This window comes from Eucyclogobius newberryi, unplaced genomic scaffold, assembly GCF_026437365.1.
Source record: "Eucyclogobius newberryi isolate DKJ021-1_F unplaced genomic scaffold, fEucNew1.0.hap1 SCAF_1, whole genome shotgun sequence".
Taxonomy (NCBI): Eukaryota; Metazoa; Chordata; class Actinopteri; order Gobiiformes; family Gobiidae; genus Eucyclogobius; species Eucyclogobius newberryi.
In genome coordinates this window covers 23,917,796-23,942,869 of record NW_027315723.1, presented here as the reverse complement: position 1 = coordinate 23,942,869, position 25,074 = coordinate 23,917,796, and the positions used below count along the sequence as shown (strand labels likewise).

At 42.4% G+C, this 25,074-nt stretch overlaps 1 protein-coding gene across 1 annotated transcript in view; it reads right to left on the bottom strand.

Annotated features, from left to right (window-relative positions):
* pex7 (peroxisomal biogenesis factor 7) overlaps positions 1-25,074 on the bottom strand; it is a 66,524-nt gene that overhangs the window by 16,089 nt on the left and 25,361 nt on the right. The window contains exon 9 of the mRNA XM_072440588.1: positions 24,209-24,264. Within this exon, the coding sequence (XP_072296689.1) occupies positions 24,209-24,264 (56 nt within the window). The remainder of the gene's footprint in view (positions 1-24,208; positions 24,265-25,074) is intronic.

Here is a 25,074-nt window from a genome sequence, read left to right as displayed (position 1 = left end):
CTTGTTTGGCGTTTAACATGTACACAACTCAATATTCAGGAAACCAGCAGACTACAATTTTGCACGCAGAAAGTTTCTACCCCGCATGGCTATTTGAAAATATTCCTTATTGCCAGATATAGAGGCTATGACGCATTCGTGGCTCTGACTGAGAATTCATCAGCCATTCAATGAATATGCAAGAATGCTTCATACAAAGGGGATACCGACTGAAGCTGTTCACAGTAGAGCCCTATTACAGAAGAGGACTGATCGGCTCACCTCCAGATCCAAACAAGAAGCAGTGCAATTTTGTGATGTGCTACAGTAAAGAGGCAATACAAGTTATACTGGGACATAATTATGTGTGATTCTCTGTTATAAATAACAGGAAATATCTTTTCCTTAGCCCTCTGTAATCACCATCAAAGACAATTTGGTGAGGAGTTATTTTCCAGCAACCAAATCCAACACATGGCTCTTGTCCAAAGGGGATCTGTGGTCACTGCAGATACTCTCAATTACCAGCTTTAATAACTGCAACACAACTATGTAGTGTACCACCTTCAATGTTTCAATGATTTTATGTGGGCCTCACCAAACTCCTCTGAGACAGAGTTTCTGAGCATCCAAACAATTAAAATAGCCTATGGCAAGACACCACATGGAAGCTCATCACTCAAATGACTCCACCCTAAAGGTATCAGGCAGTGAAGTCATCACACTGGATGCCAGAGGCCAGAAGATTCTATGCTAAAAGCAAAGGGAGGCCTACTGGCTTGACCCAAGCTTGAATGAGGACATTGACCTTTTTTGTAACTTATGAGTTTCAACATAACTAACAATCTACTTTTTTTAAAATCTGGGACCCTTCTATAGACCTAAATGGTTTGGCTGTCCCCTAGTGCCTCTCCAATATGTAGACCAAGTGTCCTGGCAAAAAGACAATTACTGCCCCCGGTGTCCAAGAGGAGGCACTGTCATCCAGCCATCTTTGTTATAGATGCGGTTAGAGACAGGGCGTTACAGCGATTCTGGAAACATTTTCTGTCTCGCAGCGGCATTACGTTGACGCGTTGGCCCAGCGATTAGAGACACGGGTTGGGGCTGAGGAAATCTTTAGTTCGATTCCTCCTATGACCCGACATAATTGCTTATTTTTAGGTTTAAACTTTTTAAACTTATAGATTGCACAGTCTAGTTTGTTTCAGGATGAGTTAGCTTATCCCAAAACAAAGTTTTAACCAGAAGAAGTAGGGGTTAGGGTTAGTGTTAGGGGTTAGGGTGAGGGGTTAGGGGTTAGGGTGAGGGGTTAGGGGTTAAGGGTAGGGTGAGGGGTTGTTATTATTATTTTTTTCATTTATTTTAATAACAAATTATCATGATGAGGATCAGTAACAATGTTAATGTTTCTAACTGCTGGGTCAATACGTCAAACGATTTCTAGTTTCTTGTCTCCAGAATTGCGGTAACGCCCTGTCTCTAACCGCATGTCTTTGTTATCACACGCTGAAGAAGGCTTGAGGAAGCCACAACACGTTGGTGTGCTTTTCATGTATCCACTTCTCATGTGATAAAGGCTTTTTAGTTTTTTTTCAGACCAAGTGAGTGCCTGATGTTTGTCTTTTGGACATATTTAGCATGTGTTCTGTGATGGTTTAAAAAACTTTTTTAAATGTTTGATGAACCGAAGGGTATCTTAATTTAATACTCTCATCTGACTGCAGCACACCACATTTAAGGTCATTGCTCAGAGCAAAACCACAAAACATCTTTTGTATCCACTTAATTTAAGAGGAACAACAAACGAGTGCCTGCAAGTCTTGCCAAAATCAAACTTTCCCACAGTGCACATTGAACTTTAAACACAATTCTCCAAATGGGAATGTTTTATCTCATTGTGTAGACCAGTGGTCCCCAAACTACGGCCCGTGGGCCTTTCAAGTCCAGCCCGCCAAGCTTGTCCAAGCTATATTAAAATATAATATATATATATATATATTTTTAGATGGCCACTGTTCCCTCTAAGCTGCGCCTGCGCAATTGCTCGCACATAGTGCGCGCACAAGAAAATCTATGACGCGCAGAAAATAAAATTCACCACAAACGGCCACCGGGGCCAATCAAGCAGGTTTGACACACTGAAGAAGACTCTAGTGGACAGTAGAAGCACTGTCCAGGGGACACGTCGTGTTCTCTACATTTTTAGTTTCAAAACGCTGTGTGTTTTATTACAATCAGACTCATATTCACTGAGAAATTAGTCTCATTAGTCCTGCAGTGCAGCGCGGACCGCGGCCCGAGGCGCAGCGCGGACCGCGGGCACGTTCAATAGACAACTGGCGTGTCACTATTGTGTAAATGAGACTTTCTTGGCCAGACCTGACTCACGAGTCAAAAGACACATGTGCATCATTATCTGGACCATATTTCTGTGTAAATATCTCATGTCACAGTAAAACTCACTCGATGAGTACGCGCTCAGGAGCAGATGAACCAGATGTGAAGACGCAGGTAAATCAGCTCACACAGAGTCATCAAGGACAGAGGGGACACTAGAGACAGCTGTGATTTGTTCTAAAGCGGGTCAAAAGCAGGACTAAGCAGGTGCGCCGCGTGCACAACGAGAGCCCCGGTTCAAAAGATGCATCACTACTGCGTTCATTTCTGTGTAAATATCTCATGTTACAACGTGGGCACCTGCGTTTATGACAGGTGCGGCCCTGTTAGTTTATGAATAATATCATCCAGAAATGGTCTTGAAGTGGCACGTTTTGGAGCAGTTGATGAGCATAAAGTCACAGCAAGAAGCAAACAAAGCATCAACCTGGACAACGTGTCCAACCACTGGCGAAGTGAGAAGGACAGAAGTGCAAAAATTGAACATTAAAGTCAAAATGTTTGCATATTCTGGTGACATTTATTAATATTTTTTTATTTTTGGATATTAATAATTCTATGCTGTTGCTACTAGATCATTTATGGGTAGAAGAAATGCAATTAAAAAAACGGTCCAACACTCCAACTTTTATGCTTCACTTAACAAAACCACGTTTCCAAACCTCCGGAGGACGTACAGAAGATGCTGGTCTTGTTTGGCTCGACCTTCATATGTGAGACATTCAGTGTCATGAACATGAACAAAGCCCGTCACAGATCCAGCTTCACTGACCAACACCAAAGGATCGATCCTGAGAATTGCCACAACAAAACTTACACCAGACTTTGATGCAAAACAGGGAGATCAACAACACTGTTCCCACTGAAATCGAAGGTCAGTTTTCCTGCTATGTTTATTCAACTGAAATGTAATTAAATTAATCATTATTTAATGCATTTGGAAAACAATTTGTACATTGTGCCTTGCATTTGTTTGCTTTGTTACAAGTAACAGGTCAAATTCATTAGTTCACACAAACACACCATATTTTCCTGGCCCAGCCCCTCGGCCAAATTTTAGAACCCAATGTGGCCCTCGAGTCAAAAAGTGTGGGGACCCCTGGTGTAGACTGACTACAACTATGACTGTATACAACTATCTAATCCAATTTAGAGACATATAAACGGCCTAGTCTGTAGATTTTTTATGGTGTAGTTTGTTTGTCTTAAATTCTGTAGTGCATTGAATGTACGTTGCACCATACATTCTTTGCTCAGTGAACTCTGACTGAGGTAGCGGTGCCTTTATATCAGTGATTCATTTGTAAATCAGACGTTCCCGGAACAAAAAGTGGATTTGGTACTGGGATCAATACGAGGTCAAATTGTTATCGTAACGCAAACACTACGTAAGCATAAAAGCTCTCAGAAATTCCAAAAACAACTTAACCCCATTTTAACCATAAAGGATATAATATATGTCGAGAGGTGTTTTTATGCTTGTGTCGCAGAGGGATGTATATTCAGTCAAGGCAAAGCATTCGATTCAAACAAGATGCCCTCCCTCCCCGCACCTGATCAGCATACTACTTCTTTAACATATTTATTCACAAATGTAAAGTATTGCATTAGTAACTGCATTTGTGTGTGATGAAAGTAAGTACCCAATACCTACAATAATCTCCATGCATCCTCACTGCTTATTCAAGGAGCTTGATTCTTATTCGGCCAGTAAATCACCAAATGTACCCAGAACCAGTGTGGGCTACCCGACTGCAGAAGCACCAAAACAGACACACATGGACTGTGCAGTCAACCGCAATAACCTTGTCACCTTATGCAGCACACAAACCGCACATTCACTAAATGCAGGCTGATGTCAGAACATAACACTACACTTAAAACCAGTAGCCAAGTAGATATTAAATTAGCTGCACTTATGATTAGAAGAGTAGAAAACGGATAAATCCACACTCATCTGGCTCGCATCTTTTTATTGATCTGTAAACTCACACAGGTGGCCCCTCCCACTGTCGTCGTCTGTTTTTACTCCCATCACAGTCTCCAAATAACGAAATATCCTTAAATCCTCTTGTCTGCTGAGCATTTCTCATGTGTTTCAAACCGCTTGTCACAATAAACCAAAAAAATGTCAGGAAAAGTCTATGAAAAAGCTACGCCCGTCTTACGCTGTTTGTTTCAACTCAAAAACATGCATGATAGGTACTCCAGTGAAGGTAGTACTGACCAAGCCAAGCACTGCTCCTGACAGTTGGCCCAGGGGCAGTGGTTGAAGGACGGGTCAAATGCAGAGGAAACCTTTCCCTACAAAAACAATAATAATCTAATCTGATTACAGTCAATATCTTTTTTTTCTTTTTTTTTTTAAACCATTGCTGTCTCTAATTTCTCATCTTGTGCCGTGTATTTCCTATAACAACTTTTTGCAGTTCTCTGAGTAAGCGCACAGTGCCAAATCTGCAACTCAGAGGAGATGAGACGAACACACGACTCATATCTGTATGTGGCCTTTGTTTGTTTAAAACACATTTCTGTGTTTGTAGTACGGTATACAAGACCTGCAACATTAAGGCGTAATATTTAGTACAATACTGAATCAAGGGGGCCAGTTGCTTGATTCTCTTACGTCTTAAATTAATCTCTGATTTATTTACTGACTCGGAACTAAGGTACAAACTCAAGAATACATAACAAGCACAAAATGTGAGTGTAAGAGAAATAATTGTTGCTATAGACAAGAGTACACATGCACGGTCCAAAAAGCTCTATAATTACGGACAGTCGTTTTGATAGCAATTCAAATCTTACTTGTGAAGAATTGTGGTCTGAGAGTTGGCCTATCTGAGCAGTGAGTGTAGCAAATGCCTTGATGTAATTGTTCTTTCTTGGTTACTAAAACGTCTTCTTCTCATAAACCTACAGTAAAGTGATTATGGCTGTATGTTTGCTGGACCCAAAGTCACACGTGAATGAGCTGTGAAGGAGGTGTTTCTGCATTTTAATTACTGCACACTTATATTAATTAGGCCAACCGCACTTTTGGAGGCGTTCACTTCAATGGAAGTCTATTGAAAAGCAGAAACTGTCAATAAAATGGTAACAAAGCAGAATAACAGTGAATGTAGCCAATTAGCTTCCTATTTAGAATGAATTATTAGGCAAAAGGCTACATCACTAAATAGATCGGCAGCTACAAACCCCCTTATATCGGTATCAGTCCCCAAAAACCCATACTGCCAGAACCTTTTTTAGAATGTTGTGATGCCAAGTGAACACAACCTATTTCAGTTCTTTAATTTAGGTGCATTTGTTATATGGCACTGATTTCCTCCTATCATTGAGAAGTATAACTTCCCGTCCCACAGTCGTTTCGATCCAGCTGAGACATCCTAACAACAGTAAATCAGGCTCGTTAATCAGGGACAACAGTCGAGAGAGACATTGTGTGGCTTTTAGCTCAGGGATTATTACTCTACCTCTAAATGCACTGAACACAGCACAATGACACACAACTATTCCTTCAAACCAGGATTTCTTTATTAGACCAGACTTCATTATACAGAGCCATGTTTTAATTTGGACTCTGGAGATGAATGGGCTGAATGAGTGTTTTTACACAGAGGATGTGAATATAAAGAACACTGAAATAGTGTTGTTACTATACTTATTCGATTTACATACTAAGGAAAATACTAAATTCTCTATACAAATTTTGATACCACAATGAGAATTAAAAATAGCAAAAAGTATTGGAACTTTGTATAAGCTCAAGATAATTCGGAAACTGTTTAATATTCTTGAGTGTTGATGATTCTAAACATACAAATTGTTCTTCATCCAACTACTATTGCAAAAGGGGATTCAGGGATGGACAGAATCTGCACTTGGCACAAAGTTTTCCAAAGAAAGACAAAACCTGTGTGTGGTTTGTGTAAGTTGAGTCTTTTGCACCCCAAACACTTTGTGAGTGAACCTGGCTCAGTTCCTTTTTGATGAATGGTCTTTAATCTGTGGAGTGCTCTGCTCTTCGCTAATGAAGCTAAACTTGCGCGTGACTAAGCACTGGGCGGTTCCAGCATCTGTAGAAATGATGACTTCAGACCTTTATGTCTTCATTTGGATTAAAAAGTAAAAAGCAAAAGTGTTTTATTAGTTAATTAGGCTCTTTCTTAAAATGCTGCGTACAACTAAAACTAGCCATTAAAAGTTGGACCATGACAAGCACTAAAAACCAGGACTCTTGAAATATACTGAACTATAAATTTCAAAAAAAGTTTTTCATAAGACACAACAGAGGCTAACCGTCTTTGTCCCACTGTTGTTTTTGAGTCAACAAACACATTTAAAACTCGACATTCCCCAAAATGTTACGTATAGGAAGATATATGAAAATATAGGTCTTGTAGTTGTCAGTAGTAACCACAAAGTTTAGGTTGATATTTCCCCCCAATAGCACTGAAGAATGGGTCATACAGTGGACAAATTCCCCAACTGAACACTAAAGTGTACCTTAATGTTGATTACCATGGTTGATAGGTCCCCAGCAAGCTTTCAAACTTTTCATTCATATTTCTGAGAAGTCTATAGAGAAAAAAAATAAATGTACTGTAAAACCTCGGAGTGGGCAATCACTCTTGAGCTCCATTACAGAGATTGACAAGATCACAACAAGTCTGGTGACGGTCTATAAAAATTCCAAGACGTATGCTCAACTCTATGCTGTGCTATATATTTGCATCAGTGATAAAAAACAAAACAAAAAGCAGTGTTCTCAAAGAGTCCAGTTCACCAAATGATGAACTGGACTGATTATGAAAGGTTGAATAGAGGATTTTTGGCGACAAGAATCTCATTTCCTCGTGGCGTGGACAGCCGAGTAGTTCTCCCACAAGTCAATCATTCCCTGCGTGCTAGTGCACACCTGCAGGCTCGTTCTGGCTCATTCCCAGGAAATCAGTGCATTCCCCTGGCTGCGCATGCGTGGTTGATATGCCGGTGTGTGTTTAGCGAAGCTAGCAGCGCGTTCCTTCAGTGTAGTGTAGTGTTAACCAATGTTTTATTACAAACAAAATCTAAATTGTACGTGAATTATACTCTTTCTTTATAAAGTCGATCTCAGTGATTCATTTACTAATTTCAAGTTTGCAGCACTTTGAGAAGTGGCTGATGCTACAGTAAACAAGAAACTTCTCTGTGCCTATATGCCGCGTTTGTCTTTTTATGTAATACGTTGGGTTTGGATAATGTTTGATGCATAAAATACACAGGAAATATAATATATTGAGTCCTAACAGTGTGTCAGTAAGAGGAAACTACTGATGCAAACGTGCTAAGTCTGTCAGCTCAACAAATAAAGTTACCATCACTGGAAATACGGCGGTTTGTGTTAAAGTAATTATTCCATGTAAGTTATCATTGTTGAACATGTGATTATTTGCTGACAGAGCAGGTATGGGAAATCTTCAGCTGAGCCTGAGGACAAGTGATGTTGTTCAAGTGGGTCGTATGATTCATATACGTGAATGCTGTCTTTGTGTATGTTACACAAACACACTTAGGTTTACAGTGAAGAGTCGAGTTTGTCCCTGACAGAATTTGGTCCTTCGAACCGGCATGCCAAGATATCTGCAGTCCTGAGGATCCTGTCCGTTGAAACTGATGCATGTGCACAGCCCTTGGTTAGAGGTCCATGGAAGAAAGACCGTCGTAGTAAATTCTGCGCCGGCCAGTTAACCACAGAGGGAAAAGACGGGATTGAATGCATCCGAGAAAACTTCTACACCAAAATACAGGCAAGACAATGTTTACGGTATTTTCCGGAGTACAAGTCGCACCAGCCAAAAAATGCATAATAGATAATAAAAAAAAAACATATATAAGTCGCACTGGAGTATAAGTCGCATTTTTGGGGGAAATTTAGTTGATAAAATCCAAGACCAAGAACAGACATTTCATCTTAAAATGCAATTTAAAATAATAACAGATTAGAGAACATGGTGAATAGGTGTACGTATGCTAACGTAACACCAGATCAATAGAGGCCCAGATCTACCACATCAGACAAGACCCAAGGTCTAGGCTGAGCAAAAGGGGCCCTGAGACAATCCATCACATAACTGCAGGGTGCAAGATGCTGGCAGGGACAGCACACATGGAGCTCCATAACCAGGTGGCTGGCATAGTGTACAGAACAGAACATCTGTACAGAACATCTGTAAGGAGTATGGACTGGAGACCCCAAGGACAAAGTGGGAAACACCTTCAAAGGTGGTGGAGAACGACCGAGCAAAGGTCCTCTGGGACTTCCAGATACAGACAGACAGAATGGTAATGGCGAACCAACCGGACATAGAGGTGGTCTCAAGGGTCAGAGGAAAGCCGTGGTGGTGGACATCGCAGTGCCATGGGATGGTAACATCTGGAAAAAGGAACATGAGAAACTAGAGAAATACCAAGTCCTCAGAGAGGAGCTGGAGAAGGCCTGGAGCGTGAAAGTATCGGTGGTGCCCGTAGTGATCGGAGCACTTGGGGCAGTGACCCCCAAACTGGAGGAATGACTTGAGCAGATCCCAGGAAAAACATCAGACATCTCGGTCCAGAAAAGTGCAGTGCTATGAACAGCAAAGATACTTTAGAGGACCCGACCTTGAAGGGTGATAAATAGAGACCCCCCACGGAGGGTGAGGTGCAGTTTTGTTTTGTTTTTTATATTGAAAGGGATGATATATATTATTAGTTTCAGAATTATGGTTAAATTGTGCAAAGAAACGAGCTGCTGGAAGAAACAAAGGAACACTTTGTCACCAGATCAAGTCAGCGTTTGGTGAGGAAAAATGATTTTGTATTTATACAGCGCATCGGGAAAGTATTCACATGCTTTTGTTTTTTCGATTTTTAATACATTTGCAAAGCAATCTTCTTTCACATTGTCATTATGTTTTTTTGTTGTTGTTTTTTTAGAATTTTGAGGTAAATAATGAATAGGCTGTAACATAACAAAATGTGGAAGAATACTTTCCAGGTGCAATGTATCTGTATCTGAGTCTGCATTCTCTTTTGTTCCTTCTTCTCCAATCACTTTGCGGTAAACCGGTCTGTGGGCCCAAAGTGAGCCAGCACACCCTGGAAACTAGCATCTCTCACGGCTCCCTTCAGACTCCTAAAACGGGTCAGTACAGTTCATTTTTGCACAGTGGATACACCATGGACCGCCCTTATCCACTCCAAAGTGGACCAATATCTTGTGTAACAAACTATTGTGAGACGCTAAAGCTAACCAACAAACATGAGTTGATTTACATCCAACACTTACTCAATACATAATATCTGTGAATGGCTTTGCTCCCCAGGCGTCCATCACTCACTGACTCACTGCCTTCTATACCCGAGTGTGCCTTTTAATACTGGCCTAATGGAGTTGAATAGGGGCTGCAGTGTTCCCACTAAAATGATTTAATTACATTTGCAGAGTGGATGGGTCTACGTGCTCTGGTTTTGCAGCGTCAGGCTTTTTGGCACTGATCTGGACTCACGTCAATGATGGGTCCAGAGACCGTGGACCAGGAAAAGACCAGACCAGAGCTGAGCCATTAGCTGATTGGCTTGCTCTCATCTTTTCGTCCCTCTCTTTCTTTTAGATCCTGTCAGTTCTGTACCACCAGGTTTAATTTTAGCATCAGACGTGAGCAGTGTTTCCGTTCGTGTTTTACAGGTTTTACTTCACCCGTTTCAAAGTGTTCTATGGAGCATGACATGTACCTGTGACGGCACAAGTTACACGTTTAGGGTGATTATTCTGGTTCTTGCACTGATACCTGTCACCCATAACCAAAGTCTATGGGACGGGATATTCCCTGGACCGGGAGAAGTTCATTGATGAAATACAATGTCTACAAACTCACATTCATTGGAAGCAAGTAGTTAAATCAGTGTGAGATCCCATCCAACAGAGGAGACATTCACAGTCCCCAGTGCTCACCCCAGAATGTTTTAAAGGGATGGTAAATATGCCTCATGTGGGGTCGCATTTTCCTCAAAGGATGGTTTAATGTACCTTCATTATTTCCAAAGGTACATGCACCCTAAACATACTATTATATGGTGTATAGGCCTATTCACCATCAAGACATTTGAATTTTGGCTAACCAAAACTTAATGGAATCATGGAAATGATAAATAAACATAAAGACATAATCATTTGAATCAATTACCAGTAAGCACTGTTTCATAATACACTATTTTATAAAAAAAATCTGTATGTAATTAAAATTGGTACAGTTTTAGCTAATGTGTGAAGGCAGTAATATAATAATTTAGACACATCAACTCTTCTTGGCCTTTTCATCCATTGGACACAGGCAGCCTCATAGTCAGGATCATAGAAGATCATAGTCAGATACTTTAGAGGTGAGCAGAGTTGAGTGAATATCTTTATTTGCTCCAAGAGCTGCATCTTGAGGATTTTTTAAATATTAGTTTATTGTTGCGGGGTTTGTTTTGCGTCTTTTTTCGGGTAGTGTGTAGCACGTCACTATAGCGTAATCTCTGATTGGTTGCTGTGCCGCGTCGCCCGCACAGCAACCAATAAAATTATAGCTTTTCCTACTTTTCTGCGCTGGCCGCACTGGCCGCGCTGGCCCACTGCACCAGGTTTTAGGGATGGTTTATTTTTTCCCCTATGTCAAAATGGATGGCGGGCCATTTTGATTTATCATGTTAGGGATGGCGGGGGCGCTATAACAATGGAATCATGGTCATAATGTTTTGCTCACACAATTCATGGAGGCTTCTGAAAACACAGTGCAAAAAGGCTCACAATTGACCTCTACCCTTCATGACATGGCTTTGGCACTATGGCAACTTGCTACCCGACTGATGCAGTGAGTGATTCTGATTTCTGAAACAACCATGTGGAAAGACAAATCCTGTGGCCATGGAAAATATGTCAGTATTTTTGAGAAGGGTTAAATCATCAAGCAGAGAAAACCTCTAAGAAGAAGCAGAAACTAATCTACTAATCTGAACCCCAGTAAGAGTGTTTGGGAGGAGCTGGAGAAGGCTTTGTGCAGTGGTCACTCTCTCTTGCCTTTATCGTTGAATACTTGTATGATGACTGATTCATAACTCATTTGCGTTTTTTTTTTTTACAAAACCATGGCCGTGAGGTTTTGAATGTAATTCAAGGAAAACACCGGTGAATGGGGACAAAAGGCAGGAACGGCAGAAAGGTAAAATGACGCTAATTACAAACGGATATTAAGCCGGCAGCAAACACAGACGACTGGAGTTATCTAAAGCAAACATCAAACTGTTTGCACAATGATGGATGGAATACAAGGAAATTTAATACGACTGAAAAGACCAGGGCCACGCCATGTTCAACCACAATGTGATAATTAACTGCAATAAATCTGCAAAGATGACATAATTACATTGAGTGCAAGATAAGGTCAAAATGTTGATTAAGTAGGAAGGTAATTTTAGCATTTAGAAAACAATAGAGGGAACTTACAAAAATGATGTGACCTGACTGAGTAAAACCGTCAAACTGAACAATTTAGAATAAAGGCAAACAAAACTGTACCGGTAAAGATTTTGCTCAACATAACATCACACAAGCATCTTTTACTTACTAAATCATGCCTACATTGCTAGATCAGACTACAATACACACTATGAACATTGAATATTTTGATTAACTCATCCCCATTAAACTATAAGTCTATAGAATGCAATCTAAAATCCATTAATTTGCTAGAGACAATGAAATATAAAGCTATTATTAAAAGGTTACAATGGACAAAACCAAATGCCAAAGATCGAAGGGTACGTTTCCTCATTTTGAAATTTTAAATTGCAACGAAGCATTAACCCATTTAACTCCAACTCTAGAGTAATACAAAAATAAATACAATTTGAATAAGCTTTGAATGTCTAAAATATAATAAAGAAATGTATTTACTAAAACAGTATAATTAAAGCTGGGGTGCCAGACATTTTAAGTATGTCCCCCAAAGAGTACCGTACTTTTTGAACATTGAACTGTTGGCTATTGGCATGAGGCCATATTATCTGCCCCGGGAGTTCTCACATGTGATTTCGATCGCAGTCTATGTGGCCCCGTCTGCCAATGCTGAATATGCTTGTGAAGCACCGCTCTCCTGCACTTGTGGGCTACAAACACAGCACCCACAGGCGCTCTTCCTCGTCTCTGGTGACTTTAACCACGCTTCTCCCTCTTCTGTTCTACCAACATACACCCAGTATGTTACCTGCCCCACCAGAGACAATAGAACATTGGATTTGTTTTTTGCCAACACCAAAGAGGCTTATTCTTCTTCCCCCCTCCCTCCCCTGGGCAGCTCGGACCACAACCTTGTACATCTGAGGCCTGTGTATTAACCTATTGTGCGCAGGCAGCCTGTGGTGTCCCGTGAGGTGAGGATGTGGTCTGCGGAGAGCGAGGAGGCTCTGAGGGACTGTTTCAGCCCCACTGTCTGGACTGAGCTCTACGACCCACATGGGGAGGACATCAACACCATCACAGAGTGCATCACGGACTACTTCAACTTCTGTTTTGAGAACACTGTTCCCTCCCGGACGGTGCGGTGTTTTCCAAAGAACAAGCCGTGGATTAACCGTGAACTGAAGGCTCTGCTGAAGGAGAAGAAGAGAGCCTTCAGGTCAGGGAACAAGGAGGAGCTGAGGACTGTGCAGAAGGAGCTGAGGAGGAAGATCAGGCAGGCTGAGGCCGGCTACAAGAGGAGGATGGAGGAGCAGCTGCAGCAAAAGAACATTCAGGGAGTGTGGAGGAGCCTGAAAACCATCTCGGGCTTCAAAATCCCCCCTGCCCAGACAGAGGGGGACCTACAGTGGGTGAATGATTTAAATGCTCACTTCTTGAGATTTGATCGGTCACCCACCCCTCCCCCTGCACAGCTGCATGCTCCCTCTTCCACAGCTGGACAATGCCCTGCATCCGTTCCTCTTCCATTTCTCCGCCCCGGACCATCAGCTCCCCACTTTACCTGGACTCACCCATCCCCCCAGCACACAGTCCCCCTGCCAACCACTGACTGTCACAGCAGCACAGGTGAGGAGAGAGCTGAAGAGGATTAAAGTGAGGAAGGCAGCAGGACCTGACGGCATCAGCCCCAGGCTCCTTAAGTCCTGCGTAGATGAACTGTGTGGAGTTATGGAGCATGTCTTCAACATGAGCCTGAAGCTGAGGGTGGTACCACAGGTCTGAAGACCTCCTGTCTGGTACCTGTGCCTAAGACACCGCGCGCCAGAGACCCAGAGACCTCAACAGCTTCAGGCCGGTGGCTCTCAAGTCCCACCTGATGAAGACACTGGAGCGGCTGGTCCTGGACCACCTCCGCTCCACCGTGAGCTCAACCATGGACCCGCTGCAGTTTGCATATCGGCCTGGCATCGGAGGGGAGGATGCCGTCATCTCCCTGCTGCACCGCTCTCTCTCTCGCCTGGAAAAGCCTGGCAGCACTGTGAGGATCCTGTTCTTCGATCTCTCCAGCGCCTTCAACACCATCCAGCCGCTGCTCCTGAGGGACAAGCTGGAGACGGCTGGTGTGGAGTATGACCTGGCAGAGTGGATCCTGGACTACCTCACAGACCGACCCCAGTTTGTGAGAGCCCGGGACTGTGTGTCTGACACTCGGATCTGCAGTGTGGGGGCGCCCCAGGGCACTGTCCTCGCGCCCTTTCTCTTCACCCTTTACACTGCAGACTTCAGACACGACACGGACAGCTGTGTCCTGCAGAAGTTCTCTGACGACTCTGCCATCATCGAACTCATCACGGACGACGATGATGCTGAGTACAGGGGACTGGCGCAGGACTTTGTGGACTGGTGTCAGTGGAACCACCTCCTCATCAACACGGGAAAGACAAAGGAGATGGTGGTGGACTTCCGCAGACGCCACCCCACTGCCCCCTCACCAGTGAACATCCAGGGAAGGGACATTGAGAGAGTGGACTCATACAATACTGGAGGCTACACTGGCAATGTCAGTGTAGCCTCCAGTTCTACTGTAAAAAACCTTGGAGTCTTATTTAACCAGGAGCTCTCATTTAAAGCTCATATAAATCAAGCTTGTAAAACAGCCTATTCCATTTGCGCAACATAGCCAAAATCAGAAGAATCCTGCCTAAAAGTGATGCCGAAAAACGTATCCATGCATTTGTAACGTCTAAATTAGACTACTGTAACTCCCTGCTTGCAGCGTGTCCTAAAAGCTCCATAAAAAGCTTTCAACTGGTTCAAAATGCAGCAGCAAGATTACTAACAGGAACAAAAAGAAGAGAGCACATTACGCCAGTGCTGAAGTCTCTTCACTGGCTCCCCGTCGAGTTTAGAATCAAATTTAAAATTCTACTCCTGACCTATAAAGCCATAAATGACATGGCCCCATCCTACCTCAAAGATGCTATAGAACCATATCATCTAAACAGAGCTCTTCGCTCTCAGAATGCCGGCCTTCTGGTGGTCCAAAGAGTCTCTAAAAGTACTGTAGGAGATAGAGCGTTTAGCTACCAAGCTCCTGTGTTATGGAATCAGCTCCCGACCCATGTTAAATATGCTGACACAGTCTCTTCATTTAAGTCCAGGCTTAAAACGTTCCTCTTCGAAATCGCTTATGGTCAGACTAGTTAGGAACAGAAACATAAACCCACAGCTTTAGCTACGCTGCCCTAGGAGTAATTATGCTGGGGGAAGTATGACAGCTTGAGCACTATCCTCTTCTTCTTCTGACTACTTATGCTATCAAACAATATTTATTTTTTAATTCCACTTGCAAACTGTTCACCGCCTTCTTTTTCTTTCTCTCACTCCTGAGGACCTGTGGACCCAGATGCCCCTCTCCTGGTGAAGTGGTCCCTGCCCTGTGTGGACGGTCCCTCATCTGCCTGAAGAGTGGGTCCAGTTCGCCTCCGACGGTCCCTCATCTGCCTGAAGAGTGGGTCCAGCTCGACTCAGACGGTCCCTCATCTGCCTGAAGAGTGGATCCAGCTCCAGTCTCCCTCGTGTCCGTCTGTCAGTCTGTGAGAGTCGGATCTCTCCTTCACTGGAACTCCTCCAGGTTTCTAAGTTTCTTTCCCAAAGAGGTTTTTTTTTGTAGTTTTTCCTGGCCGAGAAGGAGAGTCTAAGGACAGAGGACCCTGGGACATCGTCCCTCGCCACCACAGACATTGCCTGACTTCATCGCCACCACAGACATTGTTGATTCATTTCTCCCTGTGGCCCTCAGAGGCGACTGTTGTTGTGATTTTGGGCCTTACAAAAATGAATTGATTTGATGATTTGATTTGATACAAGTACCTGGGTGTTCATCTGAACCACAAACTGCACTGGACTCATAACACAGACTGTACAGGAAGAGCCAGAGTGACAGGGCCACTCCTGAAGACCTCTACGACTCTGTGGTGGCATCAGCTCCTGTACGGTGTGGCCTGCTGGAGCAGCAGCATCACAGAGAGGGAGAGGAAGAAGCTGGACAAAGTCATCAAGAAGTCCAGCTCCGTCCTGGGCTGTGCTCTGGACTCGGTGCAGGAGGTGGGGGACAGAAGGGTCCTGGCTAGATTCACATCTATGCTGGACCATGAGTGCAACCCCCTGCAGGACACTCTGTCCCCTGCAGGACACTCTGTCCGCTCTGGAGAGCAGCTTCAGTGAGAGACTGATTCACCCTCGCTGTGTGAAGGAGAGATTTCGCAGGTCTTTCTTATTTCGCAGGTCTTTCTTTCCTGCTGCTGTCAGACTTTATAACAAACACTGTTAGTCCTGAACACTCGCAATACTGACTTAACCATGTGCAATCACTGTCGTGATTCATGTGCAATTACTGTGCAATTCATGTGCAATTACTGTTGTGATCACATGCAATGGTATTTTATTTATTTATTTTATCTTTATTATTTTTCCCTTCCATCCCTTGTTGGGAAATGGGAGGTTTTGTCTATAAGAGTTTTGTTGAGAGATCTTCTATTGAGAGTGTTTTTCAAACTTCCTATAAGTGATCTGTTCTTTTCCTCTGTATCTACCTCTGTATCTACCTGCGTTGCAACAATGAAATTTCCCCATGTGTGGACAATAAAGGATTATCTTATCTTATCTTACTTTACTGGGTAACGGCCACCAGGGGCCACTCTAACAGGAAGCACAAGCATTTGACACACAAAAGAAGACGTCAGTGTAAAGTGGTCACTGTAACAAGAGACAAAAATCACAAAAACAACAATGCCAAATATTTATATATATATATATTATTTATTGTAATTATATAAAAATAGAATTATAGCCTTCACATACTGACCGTACATGTGATTACTATTGTCCTGTGCTGCATCAGGGTTTGCACAAAAGTGAATCTGTCTATTGTGTGCTGTATCTCCAATCAGTGTTCACCTGCTCCCTATGCACGTACACCTGCACACGCACACACCTACACACACCTGTACACACACATACACGCACACACCTGCACACACACATACATACACACACACATACACATGTACACGCACACACACACACACACACACCTGCACACACACACACACACACACCTGCACACACACACACACACACACACACACCTACCTGCCGGTTTCCTGTGTTCCTGTTCCAAACACACGAATGCTTTCTAAATTAAAGAGCTGCACGTAGAGGCTGCAACGCAAATAAACAAGTACAAAGAGGTGATGACTGATTGCTGCTGATGGGACAGGAAAGCCTAAATATAGATCTTCTGATACTGGTGTTTTCGCTTGAAACTTGAAAAAGAATCAATTGTGTCAACATCCGTCAAGCTAAATCGTATTTGTATTTTTATATAGTTATGAACTAATTTGGTAATTTAAGGAGACAATCAAATGTATTACAGTTACTGTAAGTATATGTTACTGTTTAATTAATTGATTTGGGTGTTTAATGTATTGTTTTGTTCAGATCTATTGAAACGTTAATAAATCGCCAAAGAATAAAATGAAATAGAAAATGTACCTTCAGTGTTGGTATTGTAGCATCATAGTCCATAACAGAATGTATCTGTTGAACATTTTACATTCTCGAAAGCTCAGCAAAGTTGTATTTAAAGAATAAACTACTAAAACAAAGCTGCATTGGGCACACTGTACACCCTCATCAAAGCCCTTCTGTCTCACAGATAGGATGTGATGAAGAGCAGCAGTGGACGTGATATCAGCGCCGCAATGAACGAGCCTGGTTTATCTCACAGCAGTTAATGAAGGAGATTAAATTAAACAAGTTAAAAGCTTAAGAAATTCGCAGATCTTGTTTTTGCACTAAGCCCCTGCGATCACTCACAAGCACTCAAACGATCTTCAGTCTTGGTCCATTAATGTGGAACCACAGGGTGCAAAATGACTCTACTTAACATTTAGAAGGATTAGAAAAAGGAATGAAAACGGCTTGTTGTGGCAAAATGTGCATCTTTCTCAGAGCGCTATGACGGAGCGCAAACAAATAAAGTATACCGAGTAGAATGATGTCGGTGTAATCCCTCATTAGAATGTGTAGAATGTGTAAGGTTTTGTTTTTGAAATGTGACAGTGATAATAGTTGGCATTGGATGAAAGTAAAACAGAAGTACTTTTATCTGTAGTAGAAATTAAACAAATATTTGCCCTTTCAATGTTGGAGAGACAACCACTGATTTAAATTGCACTGTGTTTTGAGGGTGGGGGCACAGATAGTATAAAAACTTTGTACGGCCATTTTAAACACACACAATATGCTATGATTTCAATGACATGTACTTTCAAATGATATTGGCTATTGTTCAAATTAAGGATGGAACAATTAACAATAATATAGTTTGTGATAAAAAGGAAGACAATATTTTTATCCGTCTTACATTTTGGGTAATCATTGTTAATTGCCAATGAAGATAATTGTTATTTCATCACCAGACTGTGCAGAAATAAGCAATTTATGCATGAAGTTCTCGTCTAGATTACTATTATCTTAATTTAAAACAAAGCATAATACAATAATGATCAATATCCCATCATAAAATTAAATCATTATAATGATATTGCTGTTAAGTCACAATTATTTTGGCTTTGGACACACAAATTCCCATGGCTAGTTCAAGCTATGTTCTGCTAGTAAAATGACTAAATGTACGTTCAAGGTTAGGATACATTGGGCAATATTTAAATGAAAGACATAGCTTGAATAAACTCAAGGTGTAGGACAAAACAAAACAAAACAAAACAGTGGCAATCAAATATCTAAAGGTAAATTCGGAAATGAAGCAGGAGGATCCAGGGGAAGTGTCTGGGAAGAGGGAAGTCTGTAGGCCTCTTGTTGAATTGCTAAACCCGTTTTTTTGGTTCCAGTTAAAAGCAAAAAAAGTGACCGTGTTATTAAAAGGCTCCAGGGACAAAGAAACATTTGAGCCGTTTCACACCAGCCGCCCACAGACCACAGCAGTCACATCATATCACATCCACAACGTCCAGCTGAAGTTAAGTAACCTGCTCAGGCCAGATTGATCTGCGTCTCAGAATTTAGCTCTTCTCATGAATCAATCTGGAAAGGCTCTTGCCGAAAGCTGTCAGGACGTTAAAAAAAACATCACGCTGATTGGTCAAAGTGTCACAACAACAGTTAAATCTAAATTGTGTTAAATCCATTGTTCAGAAAAGCACAGTCATCTTTCTCCTCCACAAATGTACAACGCACCATTGTGTGCACATTTTTAAAACAACAAGATAGTCCATATTTCTCCTAAAAAGGCTGAAGTACGACCATCCGCACCGCCCAAACCACAATGCTGCTCTGTGATTGGTTCCAGTCCAGTTTTCCACAGGTGCGGATGGAAAACGAATCAGCAGGAGCCTTGGATTCTTAAAGGTGCCATAACATGCTTTTTTTCATGTTTCGTAGTCTATCCTAAGTGTATAATTGATAATAATAAGGGTTGTGCAACACCCTTAACATAATAGTTAAGAAATATCACCCAGACCTTGGACCCCCTCACCAACCCGGAAATGCAAACGGCTTGGTTTGATATTCGCCCCCACCCTTGTGAAGAGCGATCTGGCTCCCCCGCCCAACCCGTGACGTAGTCTCAGAGAGCGTGTGTGCCCCGCCCACCCGTGACGTAGTCTCAGAGAGTGTGTGTGCCCCGCCCACCCGTGACGTAGTCTCAGAGCGCGTGTGTGCCCCGCCCACCTGTGACGTAGTCTCCGTGTGTCCCACAGCTGTCTGCTGTAAGCTCCGCCGTGCGCTGCTCCCGCCGCGTCGAGTGAGAAGAGTCTACTTTGAGACTAAATAAAACTTGTGTTTATTCTACATCGTGCGCAGAACAGATATATCTATAGATCTATATATATATATATATATATATATATATATATATATATATATATATATATATAAAAGTCTTATGTCCATCGTGCTCTTATTTCCTGGTTTTTCGGTATCGGATAGAACTTCTCTCCGTTTATTTTCCCGGTTGCTGCATCAACTGCCACATAAACCTTCACCATTGTGATAATAGTAAAGAGTGCGATATCATTAATGAAGTTTTGGGCCTCTTTGAGCCGTGTTTCCTGGTAAATCGAAGCAGAATGGGCTTGTAGGGAGACACGCGAGTCTGGAGCAGCGCGGAGCCGGGGGGAAGGGGGCGGGAGGCGGCAGGCGGGAGGGGGAGGGGGGTGGAGAGGGGGGAGGGTGAGGGTGAGGGGGGATGATGACGCGTGCCTGTGGGTATGACGCGGTCTTGTAGACACCCCCCGTCAGTTTGGAGATTCCAGGAAAGGAGATAGTCTGTACTATAGCTTGATTAGTCGACTATTCAAACGATCATTTCTACTATTCAATTGAAAATTTTTAAACACATTTTTTAATTAAAAGATGCTGACTGCAAGCTTCCAGGTAGAGACTATCTGCACATAAAGTGTATTATTGATGGAAATTACAAATTGTTTACTCTATGCATAAAATGTTGATTGAATTCTGCTGCTGCCTTTGAAATAAAACATCTCTGTGGCATCTGGCATGTGTTTCACAGTCTGACAAATGTGGCACTATTCTTAACCTTGAGCAAAATATAAGTATTGTTGATTCTTAAGACATCATTTACTCTTAAAAACATATTCGAGAAGAAAGTTACATTTTGTGAAAGTGTGATAGGCACATTGATATATATTTGTTGGTGTTATAACCCAATTGAAAACACTTCCCATCAGTATCATTACTAAAACATTTTTCACAGATGCAATCCAAATTGGACAGGCCACCAGACATTTTTGCTTCCACAAATGGGTGAAAGTATACAAATTGAACAAATCATTTGACATCTGTAGGAGTTTATTAAATGGCGGACACAGATGGACAGTGGCTGCTGGTGGCGTTTCACTTCTCTCCCCTCCAGGGTTAAGTACGTTCGCTCTTCTGCTCAGAACTGGAGCCAATGAACGAGCAGATCAATAAAACATGCAGTTGGCAGCGGGCCACTTTCCTTTACATCCATCTCAAATGCTTTTCCCCTTCGGCTTTTCGTCTCGGTCGTTTACTCCGTGCCGCATTCAGGTGGAAGTCGTTAAAAGCAGCGTTTCACTTAACATTACACAACAGGCGGACTGGGATTTATGAGGAATCGCAGCTGGTTCAGAGCAGCTCATGGGAAACGTGTTCAGAGAAATTGAAGGAGTTCTGATGATCTAGTGTGTGCACTAAAACACACAAAACTTCATTTAATCATTTGTGACAATTCTATGGCCTAAATAATGCGAAGGATTATCTCAACAGGCTGTGTTTACATTATACAATATGATTATGTCCAATTTCGGGTGGAAGGCAAGGCAAGAAATATCCAAAGAGGAAATTCACAATTATGTTCTTTATCATTTTATCGTTGTGGATTGGGTTAAGTTATTGCCTGAGGTTCTTTTAACTACCACAACAATACTACAATTGTTGATCAATTCTAGGAAATGAGTTGACCTTTTATTCACTTGTACTGAAAGAGAAGACATAGAACATTTTTTTCTTTTTTCATTCATGTGACTGGGCCCATGAATATAATCCATAAACCAGATCAGAACATCTGCAGTACGGCCGATCAAATGTAAATAATGTAATTCAGACCTACACTCCGACTCAATTTTAACTCTTGAATGGAATGTTGAAGTCACATGAACCAAGGGCTAAAACAAGATAATCAATGAGTTTGTAATGGAATCATTGTAATCTTGACTACTTCAAAACACAACATGCTGAGAGAAGAGGTTTTATGACGCATGTTTTGGATGATTAGCCCCTTTTTAAATCAAATATTTGGGCCTTTTATAATCAAACAACTGATAAATTAAGCGAAAGAACAGGCCGTAGATTCATCGATTCGCAAAATAATTGTTTCAGTCCGACACAAACTCAAAACAAACCGCGTAATCTTGACTTGAAACGATAAAAGGAGCCGCTGATAAAACAGTATTTCAGCGTCACATGTGCTCGTAAGTCCTTCTGAAGAGTCTTACTAAAGTGTTGTCTTGAGGCCTTGACTAACAGTGGAAATTACAGAGAAATGGCCTGGTAATTAATTTATTGCCTTCGCACAAATTAATAAAGCTGAATTAAGTGAATTAAGTGATGGATCTGGAGAAGGCTTTCGACCGTGTCCCTCGGGGTGTCCTTTGGGGGGTGCTCCGGGAGTACGGGGTCCGGGGCCCTTTGCTCAGGGCTGTCCGGTCCCTGTATGACCGGAGCAGGAGCTGTGTTCGCATTGCCGGCAGTAAGTCAGACCTGTTCCCAGTGCATGTTGGACTCCGCCAGGGCTGCCCTTTGTCACCGGTTCTGTTCATAATTTTTATGGACAGAATTTCTAGGCGCAGTCAGGGGTTGGAGGGTGTCCGGTTTGGGGACCACAGGATCTCATCTCTGCTGTTTGCAGACGATGTTGTCCTGATGGCTCCATCAAACCCGGACCTGCAACATGCACTGGGACGGTTTGCAGCCGAGTGTGAAGCGGCTGGGATGAGAATCAGCACCTCCAAATCCGAGGCCATGGTTCTCGACCGGAAAAAGGTGGCTTGCCCTCTCCAGGTGGGTGGGGTGTCCTTGCCCCAAGTGGAGGAGTTCAAGTATCTCGGGGTCTTGTTCACGAGTGAGGGAAGGATGGAGCGTGAGATCGACAGGCGGATCGGTGCAGCGGCTGCAGTGATGCAGTCGCTGCATCGGACCGTTGTGGTAAAGAGGGAGCTGAGCCGAAAGGCAAAGCTCTCTATTTACCGGTCGGTCTACGTTCCTACCCTCACCTATGGTCATGAGCTTTGGGTAGTGACCGAAAGAACAAGATCGCGGATACAAGCGGTCGAAATGAGTTTCCTCCGCCGTGTGGCTGGGCGCTCCCTTAGAGATAAGGTGAGGAGCTCGGCCACACGGGGGGAGCTCGGAGTAGAGCCGCTGCTCCTCCACGTCGAGAGGAGCCAGCTGAGGTGGCTCGGGCATCTGTTTCGGATGCCTCCTGGGCGCCTCCCTCGGGAGGTGTTCCGGGCATGTCCCACCGGGAAGAGGCCCCGGGGAAGACCCAGGACACGCTGGAGAGACTATGTCTCTCGGCTGGCCTGGGAACGCCTCGGGATCCCCCCGGAGGAGTTAGAGGAAGTGTCTGGGGAGAAGGAAGTCTGGGAGTCCCTGCTCAGACTGCTGCCCCCGCGACCCGGCCCCGGATAAAGCGGCAGAAGATGGATGGATGGATGGATGAATTAAGTGAACACAATGAGGCGTAAAGGACGGTACAGTATCTTATATTGACAATGGCTTTTAAATCATCTGTAAAACCTTTTGCAGAGATAATGAATACACTAAAACAGTTTATGAACAAGTGTAATTCATAAAATCCTTTACCAACTCTTCAGGTTTAAGAAAGTTGGAGCTTTCTCACCATGTCACCTTTAAGGAAATCCTGAATATATAGATAATGCTGCGAAAATATACCAACATTTTATCTGAGCTCATTCAGAGACTCAAAATGACGTTCCACATCATTTTATTGATTTTATTTCACTGTGTGCAGCACTTTGGAAATGGCTTTGTTTGTAAAATGTGCTATAGAAGTAAAGTGGATTGAATTAAAAAAAAAACAATAAAATAACTCAATTTAAAGACAGGCTCATAATGTTTTATGAAAAATCTATTCATAATTTTTCTTTCCACGAAGACATGTGGGGCATATAAACCGGGAAATAGCTAGTAATAAACTCTTAAAAACATAAGAGACGAATAAGAAATCACGATGAAGACAAACCAATGGTTAATATACACATACATATGACGTTTTGAGAATTGCGAGGATTCCACTCCAATTGTCATCATCTATTGACTTTCTATCCATCTTGGGTAAAACAGGTTCACATCAGTCATTTGGGGACAGCGTTCATTTCTAGGTTCCCGATTAAAATCTCACAGATGAAAACGCAGGACAATTAAACAGTCCAAGGAAATACTGCGGCAGCGGAGCCTGATATGATCGACTGTATTAACTGCGTTGACATCACACATTATCAGAGGCTGTGTCCTGACAAAGGGATGAGCCTCGTTCACTGCACACGTTTACAGACTTGAGCTGAACTTGTACTTTGACTCTACAACCAAGGATTCATCTGACCCGAACAAGTAGCAGACTAATAATGAATATAATACAATTTATCTTCCTGAAATCCCAATTATTTTTCTATGCCTGGTTCAAGATAAAAGAATGAGATGGGCACAAATCAACTATTAATCTAAAATTATTTGAGTGTAGATGTCTGTTTTTTTCAATTTAAAATGTCTTACCGCACAGTAAAGTCGTAGGAGCAGGATGCCAGCACAGCTTTACTGAAGGGAGAAAACTGTAAAGACAAAAAGACAAATACATTATTCATAAACATAAGCAAACATCAGGTACAATATCTTTGAAGTTAGTTTTACACTCTTAGTATATCAAGTACAGTACATTTTTAAGTTTGGTAATGTACGGTACAATGTCCGAAACATTAACCTCTTTAGGCATTGTTGTGGAATTTCAGCTCCAAAAGAGATAGAACCACCATCACGCATGTGACGATTCAAGCTATCTCATTCAGAGGTGTTTTGACACATAATCAAGTCCTGACGCATTAAATGGCCTGATCCTGGCTGATACAGAGGCACTGGACAGTACCAATCAGGAAACTATTCTTATATCATCTGCATACAGAAAACAACACATACATTAATTTGCATGACATGTCATGGCCTAAAACAACATCTAAATGACATGACATGACCTATTTTACCATTACAGCATATTCATCCACAACACACAGTTATATTCAAAGCAAAAATCAAACAAACCGGGGCAGCACACAACCCCTGCTGAGCTCTGTTTTGTGATGTCTCATTTCTCAGTTGGAGGATTTCCCTGGCCTTTCACAAAAAACACACCTAATGCGGCTTTGGGCAAAATAAGCACAGACCGTGTTTGCTTAGTTTCTGTCCTGCTCAGGGTTAAAGGAAATTGTGTTGATAAAACAGTGGTTTCAGCATCTGTTGCTTCCTTAGGTCCGTTTTATTCTGTCTTTATTCAGCGAGATTGTCCTTTTCATCAAATAAGCTGTAAGTGTTCGGTTTTGTCCTATGCAATCTTTATTAAATAACTGAAGGACAAACGCAATGTGATT